Here is a 26,193-nt window from a genome sequence, read left to right on the forward strand (position 1 = left end):
ATGGTCAGTAAAAAAAAAAACACTAAATGCCCCCCTCATCATGGGAGATGGCTCCTATGATGAGTGGAGAATTTTTTTTATATTTTCAAAAAGAAAACCCTGTTTTTGGAATTTTTTTTTTTAAAGACAACGAAAATCGTTTGGTGCAAGGCCCTGTCTTGTTGATGGAGCCCTGCACCAAACTGCAAAAAGCTTTTACAGGAATCACCGTGACACCAGTTCTTGCCAATGTTTTAGAAATGACTGCCAGCTTGGTGGTCATTTCTAATTTGGACGGGCGGCATCTCCATCAAGGCAACAGAGTAATTTACTTTGTCACCCTGGCGGAGATAAGGGCCGCCTCCAACAGTTAAATTTGGCCCTAGGGGTCTCTAAGGCTGGGTGCAGGCCAGGCGCCCCATGAAAGCAGACACTCCTGATGTGTTCCATATATTAGTAAAACGTGAAGATATTTTCAAGACATTTGCAATTGATGATTCATGTAATAGTTTGAATTTTCAACCCCAACCTGAACTCTATATTTCAAAATTATAGGCCAAGTCTATATTATTAAAAGATTTTTTCACATCAAGCCCTATTTCTGCCACCACCGCATCTCACTCTGAAGGTGAAATTTGGTGATGTCATCTCAGTAAGACAGGCTAAATGCAGGAGTTTTTTAATAGGTCCACAATCTACACTATTATATCAACCCTAGGTAGTTCTGAGGATTCACCAAAAGTCTACCAAAAAGGTGCATTTAAATTAGTGAAGTATCACTGTTTCTCACATTTAATTCTAATAATACAGAAACAAAATTACATTTATTAGATGTATGAAAAACAACTGACTTAAATATCAAATGAAATATTTTTTTCATTCAATCTCACTGGTTCTTGTGAGCGCATTAATATGGCCCATAGGAATGCTAAAAGAAAGGATAGTCTGAAATGTGTAGTATACACTGCATGGTTTGTAATTTGACATTAATTTCCTCTGAATACATGTCACGGATATTTTTCTTTTTGTGTGTACTGTGTACTGGAAGTGGTCTGTTAATATATACTGGATAGGTTTAATTATTTTCAAGACTATTCCAGTGTTTCTTTAAAGTATTTTAGCTATCTTTCGAGCTTGATATCTGCACAGCAAATATGAATTTGTGTTGTTTTCCATTTTTTTCGTTACCTTGTTAATGCTTCTTCATGGATGAGCTTTTCAATATGTTATGTTGCCTTCTTTATTGCGGTACCTGAATAACTTCTTCTTTGACATTTTTCAGTCACATTTGAAAAATTCACTCATCATATTTTATTCATCAAATGCTCAATCAATATTGGAGACGGGTCTGGTGGCTTAGTGGACTAATGCATCCACTGTAGGGGCTTGTGTTCGACCTCATGATCACACGTTCAAATTCTGGTGGGTCCACTCAGACTTTCATCCTTCTGAGGACAATCAAATGAATACTATTAAGTTGGGTAACAATAAACATCTGTTATTCAGCGCCAAGATACCCTTGTGTGAAAGTGTGCTTTACTAATAATACACATGTTTTGTCAATAGACCTGGCAGGATTGTTTTACTTAAGCAATTGGGGTGAAATATATTTGCATGTGTTGTGTGGTCTCTAAGAGGCCCATTGTCGTTTTCCCTATGTTAGCCTAACTATGCACATTGTAGGACGCATGTGCTTTGCACACATTACCAAATATTATGCTTCTTTTTGTGCAACATTGTATTTTCTCACATAGACAGCAAATTTTTATATTATGTTCTCTTCCTCGGATTTAGTCAGAACAGCCTTTCCAAGATCAAACAACATTGCTCTTTGTTATTCTCTGTGGTCGGACACTAGCACCTAGACATAATAGAGAAACCCAGCTGCTGTTTTTGAACACACGTTTTATCATATTACCTGGGACTTTTTGTTTTGAAAACATACAGAGTGGAGGCTTGCAGACAGAGCAAGGGTCCTGAGACGAAAGGGCTGCGCCATCTATGTATGGTAAGGAATGGGGTTCACCACAAATCTCAGAGATCTATAAACACTTTGCTTATATAGTGGGTTTAGGCAAATCTGTCAGCTAATATGACAGGGCTTTTTATTGTATATGGCCTTTTAATCATGGTAATGACATTACTGACCTGCATATGTTTTCTTATTGTGGCGCATTTGTTGCACATTAGAGCACAATAGTTTCAATAAATATTGTAAGCTTTTTTCGTGACACTTTTCTACTTATTGTGGACATGTATGAGTGAGAGAACGAAAGGGGATGACCTGCTACCGTGATCCCTGAGAGGGTTGAGAATGTTGTGCTCTGGGGTGCCAAATCACGTGTCTCTCTGGGAAGGTTAGGAGGGCAAGTGAGGCACTATAAGCTAGTCGGACTGGGCCCATATGTGCTGATGTGGTAAGATGAATCAGTTCCTACATACTGATGTTCTATGGTCCCAGGCATAGTTCTGTTCCCGAGCAGAATCCCTGAAACACATGCATAATACTTTTTTTATCGGAACCCCTAAGAGGTCCTTGTGCAGCTCCTTCCCAACTGAATATATGTATGTGTTCAAAAAGTGTAGCTTCCATCCTTTGTAGTAAATTTAATGAAGTGGTGGGCAGTTTTGAGAAAATGTTAAAATTGTTCCTATTCTTCATTTAGGTCTGTCAAAATTCCCAATGTGCCTTTTTATATATTTTCATCAACTTGGAGAGATATATTAGCAAGCGCCCAAGTAATTTCTACTTAAATTGCCCGCTCCAATTATCTATCATAATTATTATAATTATTGTGAAGACAGCTCCCTAGAAAATATCAGAACAGCTATAGGCAGGCATATGGGGCCATGCTACCCTAATCTTTACAGGGACATACTGGAAACAGAGCGCTCTTCACAATTTAAAATGACAGTTCTTGATCTCCAGTTGGTCAATTAGGACCTTCACAACAAGGTATCCTTCACCCTCACCCTTCCACTCAACCCAAGATTATCCACCATTGATCATATACTACTTCTAAACCCAACCAACCATTGCCTAACCTCTGCCTCTTGATCAGTACTAAATGTGTGTGTAAGATCCTCAGACAACAGACATGATCTTCAGGTTCACAGAAACACTTATTTTCATGAAGCAATCCCACATGGTTACAGGAGTAATCTCAGAAAAACTGAATTAGCACTTGCTGGAGGTCTTGCAGTCTTCTAAAAGGACATGTTATTGTTTCTTCTTTTCACTGCAACCTCTCTCCTGAAAGTCAAATCCTTCCGCAGAAAAAAAGCAAGGACTTCCTATATTTGTACTCTCTTTCTTACTAACGGACCATACCTCTCCATTCCAACTCTGCCTTCCCGATTCTGTTTGTGACTTAATTGCATTATATGATCCTCATCACTCACCATCCTCTGCGTTTTACTAGCTGGTTAGGCCTTCTGGATCAAGCCTACCCTCTCACAAAGCTCTTGACCTTCACCAACATTTATGGACATAGCTGCACATTCTGGTAGATGCTACTTAGATGCTATGATCATCAACCATACAACTATAGAAGCACATCTCATTTACCTAATCCTCTGCACTAATCATCACACCAACCCCTTCTCTTTCTCCAAATATCTTCCAGATAGACTATGGCCAAAAATACACCTGTCCTCATGACCCTCTGCTACAACAATTTGAGCTGCTTCAGCATGAAATATCTTTTGGAGTCATGCACCATAAAATTGCAAGTTTTTACCTCATATCAAGATACAGTTTCCTCCTTTAGATACTGGATCACAGACGTTTTTGAACCCAGGAGCCAAAACAGTTTCTGACCCCCCCGGACTCAAAAAGGTTTGTTAAAGAAAGCTTCTTGCTCAAACCAAACGATCACCACTGAGAGCCTAATTGAAAACACAAAACAAAGACAGAGGATACTCTAGTGTACACCCACAACTCAAATTCTACATAACATCAATCCTAAATATGAAGCATTTCACTAACTAGCAATGTCCTTGAAGGAAATTATTCAAATTCCTGTCTGAATTCCACAACCCACTTGCAAGCCCTGCCAAATCTGTCTCTGCTCACTATTTTTCTATAAAGCACTTTGTCTAAATAGCTTTGCATCTCAAACCTGATCTAGCCAAAGAAATGAACAACATCACACCACTTGTAAGCCCCCATCTACTGCTTCCACTGCATTCCAATCCATCTCTCATGGATAAGACTCCAACTTTTCCAAGTTTGTCTCCTCCAGCCTTCAATCAGAATCACCTCCTGACCCATGCCTTCCAACAATCTTCAATAAGCTACTCCCACCTTAGACATACCTCCTTTCTATAAGAAAAACGTCCAGGACAGACAGAAAATCTTATGTCAAGTCACTCCTAAAGATGTCCACACTTGATCACCACAAACTAGACATTACAGACGAATTGCAAATAGACATTACTGGAACAGTGGCTTGAATGAGCAGCATTCACAAAACCCAATGAGCACACCGAGGCTTAGGAACATATGGCTGGCACCGAGCTTGGGATTTGGCTTTCACCCTCAGCTTGGGATAGAATCTACCATAATTACCACTTCGGATGACCTCAAGGTACAAACGGAATGGAATGGAGCTGTTGTTCTCACACCTCTTGATATCTTGGTTGTTTCCAATTCGGTTGATCACTCAACCCTCCTACTATGCGTCCGTGATTTGAGATGTGACCTCTGACTAGATTAATTCCTTCCTCTTGTGCCATACACACTTCATCTTGACTATGTATTTCACCAAATCTCTTCTATAACATTTACCTCAGTCCTTTGTCATATCTCACCGAATCCTTTGCACAAGCTGTTCTAATAATGTCTTGGAATCTGCTGAAAATGGAACCTGAATCAGAAACTGGTTGCAACACATTTAGATGCCACCTCACCTCCATCCATGACCCAATGACAAGCAACCACCTGAAACTAAATGCCAGAAGAACAGAAGTCCTTGCCTGTGACTATTACAATGCAAAAGCCATCCATCCTTACTTGCACCTTCACTGAAAGCCACTGAAATCGCCTTGGGCTCTGACCTCATCCTCAAAGTAACACGGTTGTCAGTCTTCTTACATTGTCCGAGAATTCTCAAGGAAGGTTCACCTGTCCTTTACTTGCCCCCCAAGCTCTTGACCCCTGCTCTGTGGTTTTATGTTTGGAATAAGCAAATGCCCATGTTTTGTCACATCGGAAAATCTTCTTCTTAGATACCAACCAAACCACCTGATAAGTGGCATAATTTCCTATTTTACTTTCAGTCAAAGACTCTCAGTAGGATACACAAGGAAGTAATGAGCACACACTTGTCTGCCAAGGCTTCCATCTCAAGTATCCTGGCAAATTGTACATATCAGTCACATCTGTTATGATGGGACTGCAGAAGACCCTCTCATGCTGTTGCTGCCTAATCTGAGGGGCTTTTAAAAATGAAAAGAATACATTTTCATTTTTGTGAATTTTCAATGTCAGAAATGGCTCTTGTGGCAGTGATGAATTATCTCTGGACAACACTGGATGGGAGAGGGGCATAAGTGCAATAGTCCTGCTTGATTTGTCCGCAGCTTTTGGCACAGTGTCCCCCGCAGTCATACTGGATAGGCTGATTGAGATAGGGATCTGTAATACATCCTTCCTTTGGCTGGGTTAAATCTTTTCTACCTGAATGAGTACAAGCATTTTTCCATCCCTCTATTTACATCTTCTCATAAGCTTTCTTCTGGTGTCCAACAGGGGTCGGATTTAAGCCTTATGCTTTTTGTATTTTGACATTTCACATCTAATAAAGTTGATACACAGTTAATGATCAAATGAGATGTAAATTGCCATCAAGCACAACAGAATTTTCAACCATGTCTCACTCCTGTGGCATCCTGGAAGAAAAGGAATTAACTTAAACTAGACACGAGAAAACGTCAATATAGTCCAGAGAATGGTGCCCTCTTTGGGGACTGCTTTTCTTCTTGTATCTTCTGTGTGCAACCTTGGATTTATATTCGACAATCAACTATCTTGCTACATTCAAATAGCCGTAATTGACTGACAGTTGTTTTTTCAGCTTAAGCTTTTCAGCAAAGTTCTTCCTTTACTTTCATTGATGATGCATTTCAGAGTGATTTGCATGATCGTGGCTCACGTCAGATTTACTGTATTGCACTCTATTTGTCCCCAAATACCACCATAACAAACTGCAGAGGACCCATGTTTCTGAACATCATAGGTGTCTTCACTGGCTTTCAACTGAGACCACTGTTAATCACTTTTCTTTGACGAAAGCCTGGAAAACGTGGTTCTTTTGATCTGACAGCTATCTTTTGGTCAAATTTGGGATGTTGCTTAACGCTAAGCACCAGGATGCCTTTCATTGGTAAATGGACACTTTATAAAACTTCTAAAAGGCAACATGGATTATAGCACACAAGACACAGAATTTTAAATTATTTATATTTATTCGCTTAGAAGCATTTACATCAGGAATTATATTTTTTTTGCTTCCTATGAGATCATTTATTCCCAGCTTCCAAAAGAGGAAGCAAAATAGGTCTATCTCAAAACCTTATCTGGATCTCTGAAGTCACCGGATAACAATCATTGCAGCAAGACTTCTCCTTCAACTGCAGCCATTTTACCACATCAACCCAGCTCTCCGTGCTCTCTACTAGTTATCTGTGGCAATCATATTTTCCTTTGCGGCCCTCTGCATCATCCTTCTACAGCTTCTAATAATAAACGAATTGAAAGATGTCAATCTCATGACAATAAATTTACCATTTGTGGAACATTGCAAGGCTGAGGTAGTCTTGCTGTGATTCAAACTTCTAACCAACAAGGTTTTTTCAGATGCCACCAGTGAGCATAAAGCCACCTACTTTGCTATTGTAGTTTATATGTACAGTGGTGTGTTAAGAAGGCATTCATCACATGAAAAACAAACTTTTAATTTGAGTTAATGATATGCCCTCTATATAGTTAAATGCAACATAAATATATCTCACAATAATGTTCATAATACCTTAAAAATATTAGTGCAAACAAGAAGGTATTGTCACCTCTGGGGAAAATGTTATAATCTGGGATTCACATTGAGTTTTGCGGCTTATGGGTCACAGTTTTTGTATTTAAACATGTTACCTATTAAACTGATTTGAAGTGCAATGGGGAGGTTCTTGACTTCAGAAGTAACATGGCTTGGGATGTGATCAGTCCTTCATATAGAATGTGTTTTCATCTCATGTCTCATTAGGATGGAGAGGATCATTTTAGAATCAGGATGTTTGTAATTCTTTGTGATGTAATCATTTTGGTGAGGTGTGTTTGTGCTGTAATAGTTCCATTAATCTTTAAACATAAATGTATATTGATTGACTTAGCTGCCTTCCATTATTCTGTGAACTGAGGTCCTTGATCCACCCGTTGCAGGTCTTTGATTCAGGATAAATTACTTTCACTAGCCCTTTGAATTTGTGCTTGACTCGCTGACCTTCATCTAGTAAAAACTGGTTTGTTTTTCTTTCGGGTTAAAAAAATGCAAATAATCCCCATTCCATCTCATCACATGGTAAATTTTCTCAAATATTAATAGTAGATTTCAATATAATCATGGCTGAACTTCACAGATTCTATCTCTGTCCTTCTTATGCAAAACTGATTAGAAAGCAGGACTGCAGTCTAGAGTGAAGAGCCTCATTGGTACTGTGCATTTCTCGAAAGAGTCTCACTGGCATTGTGTACATCTTATTATTCTATAACTTTCCTGAACAAATCGAAATTGAGGGCTGGGCTTCTAGAATGATGTACTATGAAGGAGTTCTCATAGGCCCAAGTAGGTTTACCTCCCAGTTCTTCTTGTGCACAGCTATCTAGCTAGGTAGCATGGCAACTCTCAATGGATCACGATTTTTTTCATTATTCATCGCTTCACAAGCAGTTCTCTCTAGGTAGTGGGCTGTGGCCTTATATGGTGTTGTCATACATTCCTGTGCACAGCTTTTAGACCACTCTAGCTGTGGGTTAAGATCAAGGATTCTAACCAGTTTGATGTGAGACCATCATCTATATGCTAAATTCTTTAACAGAGTCCCAGAGGTTATGCATGTCCATCTCTCTAGACTATTAAAGAACACACTATATGTACTTTGACAGGAGGATTATAGTTTCAGATGGAGGATTTGCACTGGTTCATTGTATGTCCCATCGTTGACACCTGGACCAAACATGGGGTATAGGACTTCAGTGAAGGTGTCCTTGAAGGTATAGATATGAGACATGTCATCGGCATTGTAAAAGGAAAGCTGTCCAGCTTCGTAGTCCAGATACACCCCAATCTTCTGGGGTTGCCCCTTTAGGCTAAGGTTCTTGGAGGGGGTGCCTAGAGCCTTGTATTCATGCCCATTTCGCAACCAGATTGCCCAGTAGCCATTTTCAGGCTTCAGCTTGATGATCTTCTTCCTGTCAACAGAGACCTTGGCCACACCAATATCCCAGCTGGTCTTGTTGGCCACTGCCACCTCCCAGTAGTGCCTTCCAGAAGAGATGTCCATGGAGCCGAGAACACAGCCACTTTTGCTGAAGCGGAGTGGATGCTCCTGCACCTCTTCCTCTGGGTCCCCCACGATCATACTGGTGAAGTCTTTGGAGAGGATAAGTCTGGGGTGAGAGGTCTTTGGATCAAATGTCACTGGTGACGGAACTAGAAATGCAAAACAAATACATAGTCAATTAAATAGATCTCAAAGCATTCAGTGAGCAGCGTCAGAGTCACTGAGGTCAGAAAATAGCAGCTGAAGCCACCACTCATTGAGGTCAGAAAATAGGAGCAGATGCCAACACTCATCAAGCAGTGGTGCAAGCTTTCACCTCTGGTTTCTAAATAAGCAAGGTACAAATCACTGGCAAAGGAAATTCCCAGACAAAAACCAATAATCACTTTTTAAATTAGAAATCAGGTGTTACCTCAAAATGTCTGTTACAACATATATATTTTCATATTTTTCAAAACTCCTCCTTCATTGGTGGGCAGAGTGCTCTCAGAAACGACACTTACCTGGCTGCACGATGTTCCTCATCTCCTTCCACAGGGCATACTGGATTGGGCCCCTGAAACGACCCAGGCAGTGGTCTCCTGCAGCCACACTGACATCCGGAGTTGGATCTTTGCTCTCCTCATTACAGAACCTGCCAAGCAAATGTCAGTCATCATTACTGAATAAGATACACCAAGCTGTGAATAAGCACTGGACCTTCAAAGCTGGGGAAGACCTCATCAAAATCTTGCACAACAGAGATCAGAGCCATTTTACATTCTTCACATCTTGCATCCATATGATTCAATGTGAAACTCTTTCATCAAGAGGCACACCCATTTTCAACCCTCTTTATTCCAGCACAGTCTCTGGGACTTGACCTATAATTGTCAATGGAGTCTTAAACTGTCCAACCGCTGGCCCAGGTCAGTGGTACCTTGCCCTCATCATGGGGTCTATATCTTAGACAGATAGCCCTTTGAAACTTCCTTCTCCACCTCTACCCCATATCATTAAATAAGATTATTTCTCCTTCCTCCCACTACAGTTCCCTTTATCCTGCTTATTTTCCTCCACCATTACATATTCTACAACATGCTCCGCTTCAAATGTTTTTATGTCTCCCCTAGCAATAGTTATATTACTTCAACCAACCTGCCTACCTCTGCATAACCTCTTTGCACCATCCTTCATTTCTACCATGTTCTCTTTCTTCTCCCTCCTTTGTCATCTCATCTCCCTTTCAATATGTTTCTGGTCTCATTAAATGTTTCTCATCACCTCACTTTTGGGCCTTTTCATTTGCCACTCTCCCCATATTCTCTGACTCTTCTTTCCTGTCACTTTCCACCACCCTCCTCCTATTTCATGCACTATCCCACACTCTTGAACCGGTTTCCCTTGCTATCCTCCTCCCTCTCTGTTGGCCCATCTTTCATTGAGGATATTCAGCAGTTCAAGGTGCACAAAAAAGGGAAAGTGACACTTACTTTGCAATTAAGGAGTTCATGTCCTGTAAGAAAGAGCAGAACATCAGTGACTGACTGCCTTGAGAGATCAATTACATCTGCTGTTGCCCGAAATGTGCATTTGCCAGCAACCTGGAATTCTACAGGTGAGATAAAGCAAATCTGCAGCCAAAGGGTCAGTTTTGTTACTTGAAACTGCCAGTCTCTGAACACAGGGCTCAAGTCCTGCCATCTCATAGCACAGCTATACTCAGCGTCCTGAGATCCCCGCATGGCCCACCCACATCCTAGCCAAACTCCAAGAAGAATGAATACATGAACGAAGACTTTGTATAGCACAGCTCTGCTAACCAGAGGCTTCTTCACTAATGGAGCGAGCACACAGTGAGTTCAGAGAAGCTACTAACCCTGAGGAAGTCGGTGGGCTCCTGTTTCTCTAGGTGGCAGCGGATCTGTTCAGCCTTCTCCTCTGCTGCCTGAATCCCCTCCTTCAAGGTCCTGTCATGAGAACGGAGGACCTCAAGCAGCAACTCCTTCTCTCTTTTCAGCTCCCTTATCATGGACATCTCCCGCTCCTGGAGCCAACGGTACAACACGGCAAACTCCTGGCGGATGTGCTCCTCCAGGACTAAATACTGGGCCTGTGTAGAGGAAGAGATAACAATGGGTGAGAAGGTTCCGAAACCACACCCAAGAAATAGGATTCATACTATATATGCTCTATTTGAAAATCAGAGATCTTGAGCAAAGCAACCTAGTGGTGGATATGCACGGTAGAGTAGTTTTAAATGGTCACGTTATTTCCATAGTTTTCTCTGGGACTGGATCCCAATTCAGTTGGTTCAACAATTTGAAAGATTTTAAGCACTCTGTCCAATGTTGTGTACCCAGTTCCCTTTAATTTTTGTTCTTGACAATAGAATTTGTTTTGATTTATTCCAAAGTTGGCTGGCATGAGTTTCACTCTGGCTCTTTAGCCGCTGAACTTTATTGAGGGACAATAATTATGTAAGAGATAGGATAGATGTTTTATTTGTAGAGTCGCATTGTTTTAGAGTTTAATTCGCTATGAATATCAGTTGGTCACAGTCACCGAACATATAATTCAGGAGTCAGCTGCTCATTTCAAAATATAAAGTGCGAGCGCAAGTGCTACTCATGTACAAAAACAATTACCGTGATTGTTGGGAGTAAAATAAACTGGATCCACAACATCAGATAGAGTGCAAAATTCGGTCTTTTCCTCAGATAGTATATACACAGACACTCATGAGGTGTTGAAGAATGCCGAAGCAGTTACACCACATTCAGAACTACCCATACAAATAATATGGTAATAAGTGGGCGTGATGTTACTACAACATTATGAATTTTACATGAAAGACTGGGGAATAACAAAGGCAATCAGTCTTTTTGCACTGAATAACACAGAGTTTTCTCACATTTTGTGCCCTTTTACCTTTTAACAACACACAATATTCAATTTGGGCCGAAACTCTTAACAACTTGTAATAAGCACCTGCGATATTACAAACACATTTCACTGTCATGAGAGACATAGTGGAGTCCCACAAGGTTCTCCATTAGGTCCAATGCTTTGCAACTAATTTATAAAAAATGTACAGGCAAAAGTGGAGATTCATTTTTCCATGTTTGCTGATGATAGAAAACATAATGAAAAGAAACATTAACTTTACATATTAACTTAAATTCCACTGCAATATGATGTGACCAACTGCTGATAAGCTTAGGAGGATATTCTCAAGAACGTGATAACCATCGCAAAATTACCTTAACGCAACTCTTCACATCGCAGTCTATCGCGGGAAAATAACTCCGTGTCAACGTGGTATTCTCAAGCCAGCGGCACCATGCAATAGTCCCACGATAATGCGTCAAATGACCGCGTTAAAAGTAACACGACACCGCAAGAACGCGAAAATAGTAGCGATGAGGCCAATCGCGATACAAAAGTCAGCTATAGGCCTGCAATTCCCATGCGTCATGCGGGAAAATGCACCATAAAAGCAGAGTAAACAAATGGTGAGATGACAATGTACGAGCACAATCCCACATGTATGTATGTATGTGTGATGTAGAACAAATGACCATTGTCCCGCATCATATAGGCTTCTCCTCACAGTCACAATGTACAATGACATGCAGTCTGCATGTAAACTGCGCCAATGCGGACACATGCATGGAACACACTGTGAAACCGCATCTCCTCGTCACATTGCAGTGGGACAAGCCACCCCTCCTGCACACAGACGTGTCATGACCATGATCAATCAATGATGAAAGCATGGACGAATGTAGGGGCAGTGACTCCCGCTTACGTACATGTTGCCCATGTTGTGGGACTTGAGTCACAGGAGGCATCCCTGCATCATGGTGGTACATATCTTACCCCAAAAGGAGCCCTGTTGTCACCTGTAGGTCACAAATGGCAGCCAAAATGGAATGATCTTGGACACATGTGAAACGCCGAAGAGTGGGATACCCTACTAACTGGGACACACAGAACTGGCAGTTCGAATACGTGACACCCCAAACAGCCTTTCTGCACAGAGGCTACACACCCACCATCCATGAACAAATCATAAAATCGTTAGCAATACATGTTGCACTCACACCTGTCTGAGTGATGTGCCTGTACAGATGAGTGACATACACTTAGGGAATGTGTTCTTGGAATGCATTTATTTGCACATGCTGTGCCTGTGGTTATTTTGTACTGTCCCATGTGGCTGCAGTGGGGTTTGGTCCACCTGCCTCATCTTCATCATCATCGTCCGGTGCTTCTGGAACTGGTATCCATGGTGCCTTGCTGCGTACACATTTGTTGTGCAACACACAACATGCAATGATCATCTTCCACACTATGTCTGGGCTGTACAGGAGCCTTCCACCAGTGATGCCCAGGCACCTGAAATGTGACTTTAACACGCCAAATGTGCGTTCCACAATGCCCCTGGTGCGTTTGTGGGCCACATTGTACTGCCTCTGTGATTGTGTGTTCGGGGCTCGGAGGGGTGTCATCATCCAATCGCAGAGTGCATATCATTGGTCACCTGTGACAGGGCAGAGACATGAGTCAATAGTTGGTTCTGCATGATGTGTTGGCAGGCTCACTGGTTCATTGGTGTGTGATATGTGTGACTTTGGGATTCCTGTATGACATGTACTTGCTGTTGCAAATGAGCGGCATCAATGTGTATTACGTAGCCTCACTGCTGCTCCTCCCTCCCCCCCGAGCCTATTCGCTAGTGTGCGCATCGCAGTTGCATCACTTGTACCCCTACGGCACACCACTGTCATGCCTGTCTGCGCATGTCCACAAGCCTGACAACGACACAGTGATGTTGTGCGCTGAATGTGAGCGGGCACATGTGTGTAGGCCTATGGTAAGGACAGGGCGGACACAGATGTAGAGTTCATGCCTGGCTGAACTCACCATGCGGAATTAGCGACACACACAACAGTTGGCATGTATGATCCTGGACCCCGGGCGGGCTTGCGCACCCTCATGTACCCCTCGGCAGAGGCCAAACTCCATGGGCATGCTACATAGCAACATTGTACATTGCGTGACAGGTGGCGCAGACACTACACCAGAGACACACGCATCAGTTCCCTCTTTGGCAAGGCCTAAACTCAACCGTGCCCAGAGCCACGTGTCGAATGACCACACCACTACGCCGTACTGCCGGTCCACTACCCTACGCTCACAGGGAGTCCGACGCAGCCACATGTCCCAGGTCTACCTCACTGCCTGAGGTGATAAGGCTGCGCCCGCTGTACACAGCACAATGTAATGTGGTATGGCCCGGGGCCCTCATGCACACATTATGACCACACGGACACACAGATAATTTTTACAACTGGCTACGGGCACGTGCGCCCGGCACCTTTTATTGCCAGGGTCACACGTCCAGTGACGCCAGTGCTGGATGGGTGTTGGGTAGTGTAAGCAACCCCCAGGGGTTGATTGGTGCTGGCAACAACTACAACAGTGATCAGACAATCAGAAGTTCAAAGTACAAACAGCAAGGGTCCATGACTTGAGCTGCACAGAGTTAGTGGCCCCGGATGCACTGCGGCAGGCACAGGCACATCCACAAGGGACGGTGACTTGCGGTGAACTGAGAGCTGAGCGGGTCCTCGATGTCCAAGGAGAACGTCGCGGAGTGTTACGGGGGACAGTGGAAGGTGTCCATCCAGGGCATGATGCAGCGGGCAGAAGCAAGCAGAAACAGGCATTATGGAGGAGTTGAATGCTACAGTCTTCTTTTTCCCACCATGTCAGTATCAGCTACATGATGAAGACAACCCCCATGCCATAGACTCAGACACCTACAAAGTTCAACGGGAGATTGTCCATGACTACCGTGGCACAGAGTCAGCGGCACCAGAGCTGGAAGGGGATGCAGTCTGCGATGAGGCCTGTACAATGATATGAACTCTGCCATGAAGAAACCAAGACCCAGTTCAAATTGTGTGTCCTACTCAACCGCAGTCTGTGCCGGAGGCAGCGGTCAGCAGTGGACCACAGCCATGTGTCGTCAGCTTGCGATGCACAGAGTCAGTGGCACCAGTGCAGTTGTAGGTAGTGATCGATCACCTTCGTAACGGAGATCCTTTTGTCCTCCGGACTGAACCGCTTCTTCCTCTTACTGCTCTCCTTGTGTACTGTGATATGAACTCTGCCATGACAAAATCAAGACTCAGTTCCAAATGTGTCACCTACTCGACAGCAGTGTAGGCCGGAGTCAGCGGTCAGAGCCGATCACCCACTGTGCAGCCAGCTCCTCCTGGATCTCTAACATACGGTGTTGAAATGGCATGTGGAGAAGATTTCTGGTTGACACGTGTGGTCGGAATGCTATGCACAGAGTTGGTGGTACAACATTGAAGGGAGTATAGGGATTTAAACGATGCTTTAAATATGTACTCTGCCATTGTGAAATCAAGACTCAGTTCCAAATGTGTGACCTATCTGTCTGCTGTGTATGCCGGTGGAGTACGTCAATAAGAATGGATTGCTGCAGGCCTTGCTTGCGAAGGCCGTGATGGTCTGAGGAGGTTGCCAAGGTCACGGGCCTCGGGTTTGGTGCTTGCACTGGCACGTGGTGGGCCCTCTTGGAGACACACCGGTGTCTGCAGGTGAGCAGTGAGGCCTGGATGCGCAGGGTCGGACAAGACGGGTTCGGGGACCATCGGCCCAGGCTGCGGAAGGCACACAGGATCGAAGGCACCGCCGCACACGGCGCCGGCCTCATGGCGGGGTGAGATGGTCACAGCCCTGGTAGACACATTGGCCATTCTGGAAGGGAACCACACCCAGTGCTTTTTATTCATACCCCTACGCTAGCCTGGCATACGCTGGGCAAGCCCACTCCGCACACACTTACAGGGGGGACATAAGCTACATTTCCGCAATCTTCCCCACTGGCTGGGGTGACATGGTTGCGTCCACTGTCCACAACACTACCACCACCAGCAGTATATGTCGACATGCATATGTCTGTGGTCTGCATACTGCAGTCTGTCCAGCACATCCACGCCACACTTGGCATTGTGTGCATTCTCATTCATGGGTCACTTGCCTCCTTCGCACATGCATGGTTCCCACCTCTCCCCACATTCCACTATTGTGTGGCTGAGGTGCCATGACGTCGATGGCTCATGTACATGGCTAGCCCAGGTTGCCACAGTGAGTTGTGCTGCCATGTCTGGTGGGTAGGCATGTTGTATGTGATTTTGTAACCTGTGCCTTGCCAGAGTTGTGAGTTGCATGGTTGCGTATTGGAGGTGTGTGGTGTGTTCATTTGGTACTTACCAACGAGCACTGCATTTCCGTAGGTGCCATCCTGGAACCGCCGGTTGATGATGGACTGTCGGAAGATGTAGGAATCATGCACACTGCCTGGGTAGTTGGCGACGACATTGGTGAAGAGTCCCCGGTGGTCCACTATTGCCAGCACATTGATGGAATGTGTGTGCTTTCTGTTGCGGTAATTATGTGGAGTGTCGGCAGGGGGCACAAGTAGGACATGCGTGCAGTCAATTGCCTCCAACACGTGCGGGAAGCCTGCTATGGCGTAGAAGCCTTGCTTGGTCTCCAGCTGTTCCTGCGCAGTGTGGGGGAAGTAAAGGTACTGGGGTACCAAGCTGATGATGGCATCCAGGACAGGTTTGAGGAACATGGATAGGGTAGGCTGTGAGACTCCTCCAACTCTGGCGGTTATTGGTTGGAATGTTCCAGAGGCCAACAGGTGCAGCACAGCCAGCAGCTTTGTCTGCGGAGGGATGTTGGTTGTTCACTGTGTTGGTACCATCAGCCTGTGGGCAATGACGTTCAGGATGCGGAGGATGGTTGTCCTGTTGAGTCTGTAGTGGGCAATGCCATTTTCTGGTGTCAAGTCTGTGAGGCTGGTCCATTTCCTGAAGGTCCGCTGTCTTTGTCTGTGCTGCCTCTGTGGGGGTCCGGGGGTGGCGGGGGGGTCCGGCGGTCCTGGGGGTGGTGGTGGGTGTTGTGGCCCTGTTGGGGCTCCGAGCTGCATGATGAATAGCTCCATGGCATCTGTTGTTCTTCCGGTGTGGCTGTGGGCTGGGCTCCCTTTTCTGGTGCAGGTAGTCATCTGACTTTGCACCAGGTCAGAGCAGGTGTTAATTTCCTGCTGCTAACGCGCCGTATCTTCTATTTTGTGGTCTTATTGCCAATCGGGCTGGTCGTTGGGAATGGTGCAGTGTGGTGTGGTGCTGTCACGGCTTTTTGCTCGGGAGCGCCTACTCTGCATCTCATTAGCGTTAGTTGCCGGGGTCATCTGTGGTGATGTTTTTTGCGGCTGCTTTCACACGTAAAGTGGTGATATGGGCTGTTTGCACCAGCTTGTGAATGGGGCGATAAATTTATTGTGACTTTGGTTGCGATCAAGTGCTGAAAACCCGGCGATAGATCCTTGAGAATATGACCCTTAGTGTAGATTGCATGGTAATATATTTAGGTCATAGTGTTTTACAAAGAAAGTTCAACCTAATCAGGTGATTCATGCTTCCTTGCAGCGTATCACCCTATATGCTTCTGATGTTGATCTTATGGTTTCCTTGATGCTTTTACAATTGCTTTTTGTATGCTTGGATGTCTGTGACTTTGTAAGTCTTTATGCATGGGGGCCTGCATTTCTGTCAGTCTCTGCGACTAGGTTTCTGTAGACGTGTTTGTCTGTGTAGCTTATCTTGTGTGTTTTGTTCCTCTGTGCGCATGCACTATACAAAAGCCAAACCTATTGGCTTTGTCAATGCTTGTTTTAACTGTAAATCCGTCACACTCTTGCTGTTCATACTCTTCCCATGTTTTCAGATTGTAACTTATCCATTCTGTTAGTAGTATTTATTGAACTCTAAAGTGTATGGGCTCTACATATAAAAAGCAAAAATCAAGAGATACACAAAAACATAAGAGACCAAAGATCTTCTTTAAAGTTTACAAATCGTTAAACTTGGAAAAGTTGGAAATTAATAATTATCTGAAAACTTTCTCCTAGTGTACATGACAATGGGGAACAGATCTTATTGTGGCAGTGTGTAGATGCCACCACGGAGCAGGTCTAATTCTGGCTCTCACATACACAGAGGAGACCCACCTGTAACCTTGCCTTCCAGTATTGAGAAGAGGGAACTAGCATGTTTCAGGTGATCACGTAGAGTACACACTTGCTTTGTTTGCTTTTTTTATATAAAGCAAGGCAACTTCAGAGAAGGAATGTTGAAAACGCAGGGGTCCCTCCCTACAGAGGGCATCTTTTCACGAGTACCGTGACTAGATCATGAGTACAGTGAGTGGATCACATATGCAGCCCCAACTACTCAATTAGAAGCTTTTGCTTAGTTGAATTAATATATGTATATCAAAACTGATAAGTGCTTATTTAAGACGCAAACGTGTGTATTTCTAGAGATTCATGAGCGGATATTTCCAAAATACATTTAATGATGATATTTGAGTAATATATCATATTCCATTGGGGAGACTTATTGCTGTTGATATTAACTTAGTGCAGGAGCATTGCAGCTATGGCTGTTATACATTACCCACATTGACACATACGTTTTTAAATTACCGATGCCAACCGTGCATGGAGCTCTGAGTGGATCAGTGCTGGTAATCTTGCAAATGGTGGCCACTAATGTAATTGGGTCTGATGTAGTCACTATTACAACTCTAATAAGAACAGTAGCTCGGGTGATCCTCATTTATCCGCATTGAAGATAAGCAGCTCTTATTACTGAAAAAGGATGGAGACCTCAGTGTTAGAGTATGATTGGCCAGTGAAAGGGTACATGTATATGATGCTTCACACCTACATGGGCCCACTCTGGGTAGGTCTTCTGAAATGGACCCCACAAGACTGAGATAGCACCTAGTTGCAGTGGCGTCACTAAGGGGGTGCGGGGGTGCGGACCGCACCGGGTGACACATTCACATGGGGTGACACCGTGACACCACGGTAAGTGTCAGGGTCACTGGTGGCTGAGCGCGGATCTGCAAGAGGTTCGATTGTGCATCGCGTTGCGATTTTCCAGATACTCATATATAAATAGTCACATTACTGCGATGTCTAACAAAAAGCGAACATATCTTAACCTCCTCAAAAAAAAAATGGAAAACTAAAGGTGTTTCCCTGATCGGTGTGCACATATATGTTGAAAAAAAAACGGAAAAGGCTGCCTTACCTTGTAAAAAATAAATTAGCGTTTAATTAGCTTAAGTGACAGAAACTTCAGCGACTAGCCTAATTTGAGCATTAAAGCGCAAAGATGGATGGTGGCACGGCAAAGTGGAACAACAGGTGCTCAGTGCCGCCATGAGAGGCAGATGCTGGCAGGCAACAGTTGGCCTCTTTGCATAAGATATACTGGCACGTTTCGGTGCGCGCGCTCTCGGCGCCTTTTTTTTTTTAATCATAGCTAAAGTAACTAGACACCAGAGTTAGCAGCTATGTGTTAAATGGCGCTGAATGTGTTTGCACGTGCGAAGAGTTATGCAAATCACCCGGAGCCACGCTCGTAGGTAACACCACGACAACAGCGTCAGGCTCTCTGAACTCTTCAAGAGGGAATGTGGAAAAGTATCAGTTAAGGAGTCCCGGTGATCGGTAATTGCGAAACTCCCTATCAACCATTCCATGCCCTAACGAGAAGTGTGCTGTGCGCAACCGAGCGCTCAGTGGCGTCACTAGGGGGGTGCGGACCCTACGTCACCAAGAGTTACCGCACTGTGTGACACCAACCCTAGTGATGCCGCTGCCAAGTTGGAAGCCCAATAGTAGGGCAGTTGGCCATTTGCCTATACTCTGGCAGATATTCCTCTGGGGAATCCTGGTCTCATACCACTCTGAAGTGTGGAGTGACCCCGAAGCAATAGTGATCCAGTACATTGTATGTCGGGAGAGGCACAATAAGTGGGCAGATATGTTCAATCATCTGTGAGATGTGTCCAAGTTCAGAGCTGTGACACCATGTGTGATTGCCCCTGTTTTCAGGGGAAAGCCAATTGTGGACCGGATAGGATCCTAGTTCAGGAGTCTTGTTAGTCTGTTAATGTAGTTGTTCCCTAGAGTGGGAGAGTTTGGGTTGATGCTTTCAATGTAGATCCAAAGCCCAACACGGTCTCACTTTGGAAAATGTCTATAAGAAAGATGGTTATTAGCTGGGAAGGAAGTTCTTCAAGAGTAATAAGTCTACAACGTTCTGTCTACTGAGAACCAAGTAGCTTGCTGTAGCACTCGATTATCTCTGGGTAGAAAGGAAGCGCAGTCCATGGCCAAGTATTGCAGTCCGCAGGCAGACAAGGATAATAATACCCAATAAATCTCTGTCCAGTCAGTGCACTTATTCATAATAAAAATACTTTATTATGCACACAATATGCACAAAATACTCAATACTATGCTTTAAATTGCAAGTACACATAAGTTGGCAAGTGTAAATACCTAAGGTGGCACACGTTTAACAGTTCATACCCATAGGAAGTCCCGAACTCTAAACCCATAATACCCCCAAAATTTACTGGACACAATATAAAGGGGAGTAGTTATCAAAAAATCAGGGCTACTGGCTTGGTCAGTGTGCTACTTTAATGATAAAAGCAACATTATGTTACAGTAAACCAATTGGACCTTATTAAAACTATTTAAGGATGGTACAATCATACAATAACATTTGTTACTACATGTAATGATTCACTGTTAACTTTGATCCTACTGCTGGCCAACGGGGTGAATAAAAGGCAAACTCTAATTAGGAGCTGAGTCACAGAAAGATGATAAATCTTCAAGTGCCAGAAGGTGTGGAGATTTGACAACATTAACATTAAAACCACACTTGTGATCCTTGTTTACCAAATGACCCACAAAAGGGTGGGTCACCTTGGTCACTAGGCCCAACTACTGCAGAATTGTACTTTAGTGCAGATTCAACCCATACTGTACAACACAGTGAAGCACACACACTTTTCAGTAAAGCACCACAGACGAACACTATGAATGCCTACTCACATTACAAGACCTGCGCACAGGTCAGCACCAATCCATGAAAGGTTGCTTCTCGAAAGGCTACCTTTTTAAAAATTCTGGGCTAACCTGGATGACAGTTCCACTCACTCAGTCTACACATGTTTGCATATGCTTGTGGGCATGCGTTCATGTGCATCCAACTCAGGGCCTCCTACCCCAGCTATGCAGCAGCAGACCTTGGTTTAAAAGGCAGACACTGGCGGCTACCACTCCCAATCCCAATCAACAGAGCTTACAGTGATTAAGACCCAGTAAGTGAGACTCAGTCATTGCAAAAGTCCAAAAACCTGTTTGTCCAAAAAGCAAAAATCGAGGGAGTTAAATGGGTCAGAACCAAATTTTCCTACAATGTCTGTAACTGCTTCCAAGTCATGGAGACACTCTAGTCTAGTAAAGCCACAAGGGGCCAGGAGAAAAATCAGGCTCAGTGACATATGTGATTATTAATAGTTGAAGATGCCTGTTGCCATCTAACCCCAGACCCCTACGCCCGCCATTATAAGTCCTTTGGATGAGAGTGATGTGTGTCTTACCTGTATGTATCCTGTATGCAGTGTTAACCAAGACCAGTTCTGGAAGGCCAGGGGAGAACCGTATTCTACTGAAAGGGATACCCTAGTATACGCTGCTGGAAATGAAACTCAAACCCATACAGTGCCAACCATAAAGGAGTTTGACCCCCAGAATATGGTTCCTGTGCACATTTGAGTAGAGAAGAGATTCAGTTCCAGGACTGACCTATGCTTGGTGGCATCAACAGGACATGTATGTCAACCATAAGTTGAGGGGGGATTGATCCATGCCAGATTTCAGGATAATCAATAGGTACGTATGTGATTCCATTTAGACTCATTGTATGGAGATATTGCTTGTGATAATGTTCTGAAAATCTTTCATGGACTCGGAATTTCTGGACCTATGCTGGAAAAAAATAAAATATAAGGAGGTCTGTTCACTGTTAACAAATCATGAGTCAATACATGCTGCCATTGTACACATTCAGCCAAGGGAAGCCCACTGCTGCAAGATGAGAGAAACTATTCCAGTTGACCCCAAAGGCTGCATGCTGTACGTTATTTTCCTGCATTCCTATGTTTCGAAGGTGGAGACCAGATGCTGGAGTGGGAAGAAAGGGAGACAGCTCCATTTGGAAATTTAATGAGAGCCTCTTTAGGGATGGACTGCCGATTACCTGTTCTCCTTGAGCACTGCTGGTTTGGTAGATGGGAACTGTGATTGGTAGGACTGCAGCTTCTATTCCTCAGGTGAGGCAGTTTCTACACAGGACTTTTTGTGAGTCTGATTACTGTTGCAGGAAGGCTGAACCACACCCAGGTGTAACATCTCACACTTCATTGTGCCTATATTATGGGTGCTCCAGATTGGAGACAGCCCCAGTGCTACCTGCCGTAAGAAGCATAGCCTTAAACAAATTCACTAAAACAGACACTGTTCTCCTTTAACCCACCCTGATTTTTCAGGGAAATTGGAGGAGCATCTCTAGCACAAACATTTAAAATACAACATTCCTGTTTTTGCGGTTTCCTTCCAACAGATTTTATGAGAAAATGAAGCCATCTTTAACTGTATTTAACCAGTGTGTGATGGTAGTAAGTGCAAGTTGGGGTTCTCATGGCGTACAGTGGGATGGTAACTCATGCAAATAATGTGGTTTCCTTCTACGGTTGTGCATGCTATCTAAGGAAGCCTCCATAATATTTCTAAAAATACATTATGAAAACCGACCTTGACTTAAAAATTCTTATTGTCGACATTCCTTTTTCTTTCAAATGACTGTCTCCTTCCTTTCCATCCTATGCATGCCCCCTCTCTCTGAGCATAGCCTACTCTAAGTCACACGTATGCTTAAGTTAATCTTTCTCGCACCTCATTTCAAAGGTCATAACCTCTCCTTTAAAAGTAATGCCCCTGCAACCTAACAATACCTAATCTCCTGTAGCACATCTATTAATGCCACCAACCTATGCATGAATTCACATAGCCCCCTCTCACATTAAAGATCACACCTAACTCCTACTAATGTAATCAACCACTTAGAAACTGGAGTAAAGGCTTGGAATGGTCAAACTGTAGAGTGCAAGACTTATCCCAATAACCACAAACCATATCTGGGATCGGAAGCAGCATGCTACAGAGCATAAATAAGTGCTATATAGATGCAATTACAATACAATATATAAGCCACACTAAAAAAACTACCATGACACTAAGCAGTCAGACAGTGGATTGCAATCATACAGGCTGCTTAATAATTCCCTTTTATGGTTTGGCACTCTTACACTCACATAAGACAAAACTGCTAAGGATCATATCCATCTTGCAGTGCTATATGAGTCCACAGCAATAAACCATCCATTACCATCTGATCAGGTGTGGAATAGAACTGCCACATGCCACTGGCCAACGGAGGAGTCTATTGTAGTCGACCACTTCAGGTCCCAACTAGCTACATAGTACGGCCACTTCTTGATATCTCACAATGACAATCAAATATGGAATAACATTAACAAAGTATATCCCAACACATAACTCCACTCTTTCTCCCTTTAACCCATGCCTGTTTAGGACCACAAGCTTTAAAGAAAATATCCCTGAAATGAAAATCCAGTGCAGTAACCAGCTAAGTGGACTATGAACATAAGAAATATTACAAAGGGACCTGCAGAACTGCTCAAAGCTGCCTGTTTACTGAAAAACAAAGTATACAACTGTCTCTCACACTTCTTCATCTATCACACTGCTAAAGCGCTGCATACCATAACATAACTGCATCTTGGCAGTGCTCACTCGCGACATTTTCAACCAAACCCTTTACCCTGTAAAGCTTGCTACCCTTGTTGGCAAGCGCTTTAGTGCCCCACATAGGGAAAGTAAATATTATATAAATGTTGCAATAAAATACTGGAACAGTGAACTGCGCCTTGCCATAGGGCCTTACTTTCAATTAGAAAACCTTGTGGGTAATAAGGAGCACCAGGGTGTTTTATAACAAAAGACCAAACTATAAGTCATAATAGAAAAGTTGTCTCTGTGCCATTACCTCTATTTCCGGAACTTTCTCAGCCTCCTTCTGCCTTGCGTTCCTTAATCTCTGCATGCGACCATCAAGAGCCACTAAGTTGGCAGTGATCTTGTCCTGTAATTCAAGGAAAAAGACTACTCTGTTTAGTGCAGGAAATATGAAGGTCGGGGGTAGCTCAAATTCTTACCTGTTTCGCTTGTCACAGAAAACCCCTTTTCCTCTCAAATTATATCAATTATTTACTTCTAATTTGTGTTATTAGTTTCAAGGGTAACATGGGGAAAAAGAACATGTAGCATGGGATGTTCTAGCAGTTAACATGAAGGCAAATGTGTACAGTGATTAAAGGCATATTTCTTTCTGATGTTGAGGTAAGAGACCTAGAAAATCACAATGCTCTAAAGCACAACAAAATGCAAAACGGCCGACCACATTTGTCCCTTCAGCCGAACTGAGACGTTTTTCCAAGTGAGCGATTGTTCAACTACGGAGCATTTCTGCCCGATTTGTCTGAATACCGAAGAACTGAAAAGTCACATAGCCCAGCTGAGTTTTCTGGCTTGGTGCCATTTGTTATTTACCCAAGTTTTCAACTTTCGTTCTCTACAACTTCCTTGGAGCCCACGCCCACAGATCTAATCCCAGTGAAGGGATGCTCATGGTAATCCCCCCCTCTTCCCTTTCTTCACTGTCCTGAGGAAGACCCCATCGTAAGGGAACAATAACCTACAACACTCTAGGGGTCGAAACGTCGACTTTTTATTGATTGCCAGCCAGATCAACAGCGATTTATCACTGTGATATTGTTTCTAATCATGGCTATTTATATTTTGTACAGTACTTTGAACTGTGAGGCTTAACAATGAGCCATATGTCTGTTAATCAACAAATTGTGTGATTTGCACTATACCTTCCTTACTTACCCTGCTATCTTCACTCCAATCACAATACTCACTGTATTACCACTATCTCCCTTCTCCCTTTTCTTCCCCCACTTGGGGGACCAATTTTTGGAATAACCTTGTATCACTGTGATTAAATAACACTGTCCGCAGAATATACAAAATGTCCTTCTCTAAGTGTTTTCCATTTGTTTAAGTTTGTGTTGTTGATGAATTGGTTATTGGGACCATGTCTTTCTATGTACTGTCCTATACCCAGATCCCAGTGATGTTATTTGTGTTTACCCTTTTTGTAACGACCACATAATGCTAGCATTTGTTTCACTTCCAAATCCGTTAGAAAAATAAAAAAAGATATTAGCAACACAAAAGCAAAATAAGAACATTTTGGCATGCACACAAAATGCAAGATACAAAGTTTTCAAAAAGTGCAGAACTGAGAAGGAAACGTACAAACTTTGCAGTAGGCAAACCAAAGTACAAAATTAATGTAAACTATAAAAAGAAGCCCACAATGCTTACTGACCAGTCAGCCGCCGCAGGTAAGAGAGGTGAGGCGGTGTGGAGTCGACATACGTTGATGAGGGAGACTAAAAAAAAAAAACACACCTTGAACTCTCCACATTGCCGACTCAGCGATCACAAGGTGTTTTTATTTTATTGTATTCTCTCTCGTCCTCGTATGTCGACTCCTCCCAACCGCTCTCACCTGCACTGGCCACGACCAGCCAATATGGCCACACCCTAACGGCTGGTATAAACACACAATACAGAATTGTGGTGGACGCCTGGAATGATGTGTCAGGAAGAATGAAGTCACCTAAAATTATTTCTAACATGATAACTGAACAACAGATCACTTATAATAATTTGACCTATGAATTACATGTATTTAACTTACTCCAACACATGCAGAGGAAAAAAATACAAGCATCATTCCAGCAGATCATGCAGCGAACAAGTGCTTGCAGTATCTGACCTTGTATTCAACAAATGAAACAATGAGCACTGTATAAAATAAATTTCCCAATATTGGCATTTGCAGATACAGATCAAATAGAGGAAAGCGTGCTTTTGAGGGATCACTGCTTCATAGCTTTGGCACTACAAGTGTGGATGAGCCAAGCAGCATGCAAACACTTAGTCATTTCAACGACAATTACCTCTCTCATGTCAGAGCGAACAGTGCATAATGCAGGCACATAGTGGCGAAAAGCGAAGAGTTTGCATACTGACTTAAGCCACCATTTATATGGCCTGTCATATGAAGGGCAGAAAAAGGCGAAGGGATGAAGAGTTTCTTTCACTAAGTCACACAAGGGACAATTGTTCGAGCTGCAATACTTCGCACCCCATCTCATACAGAAACTATTCAACAACAATACCCCATACCTCCATTTAAAAAAAAGTTGCAATGGGATGGGACCTGGCAGGATACCAAAGAAAGATTCATAAGCAGGAGTAAGCTCAATGTCTAAAAAAAGGTCAGTTAGGCTCCCCGTTTTGACACATTTCAGTTCCCTCAGCCACAAATGCTCCTTTAATCGTTCTTTACCCAGGGAGCGAGGTACTCGTTTTGCTATATCTGGGGTGACACACAGTAAAGGCAAGCCTATTCCATACAGCGTACACTTGTTATAGGCAAACCAGGGGATCTTCTCACAGCCTAGGGATTTTAA

General features: G+C 43.4%; 1 protein-coding gene across 1 annotated transcript in view; it reads right to left on the minus strand.

The window, feature by feature from the left end:
- Positions 1-6,428: 6,428 nt before the first annotated feature.
- Positions 6,429-26,193, minus strand: part of LOC146811696 (zinc-binding protein A33-like) — a 35,628-nt gene continuing 15,863 nt past the window's right edge. Inside the window, exons 2-6 of the mRNA XM_085618669.1 lie at positions 23,631-23,726; positions 10,397-10,630; positions 10,011-10,033; positions 9,042-9,172; positions 6,429-8,687 (exon numbers count right to left, since the gene is read on the minus strand). Of these exons, the coding sequence (XP_085474795.1) occupies positions 8,146-8,687; positions 9,042-9,172; positions 10,011-10,033; positions 10,397-10,630; positions 23,631-23,726 (1,026 nt within the window). The 3' untranslated portion in view covers positions 6,429-8,145. The remainder of the gene's footprint in view (positions 8,688-9,041; positions 9,173-10,010; positions 10,034-10,396; positions 10,631-23,630; positions 23,727-26,193) is intronic.

Source organism: Triturus cristatus, chromosome 7 (genome assembly GCF_964204655.1).
Source record: "Triturus cristatus chromosome 7, aTriCri1.1, whole genome shotgun sequence".
Lineage (NCBI taxonomy): Eukaryota > Metazoa > Chordata > Amphibia > Caudata > Salamandridae > Triturus > Triturus cristatus.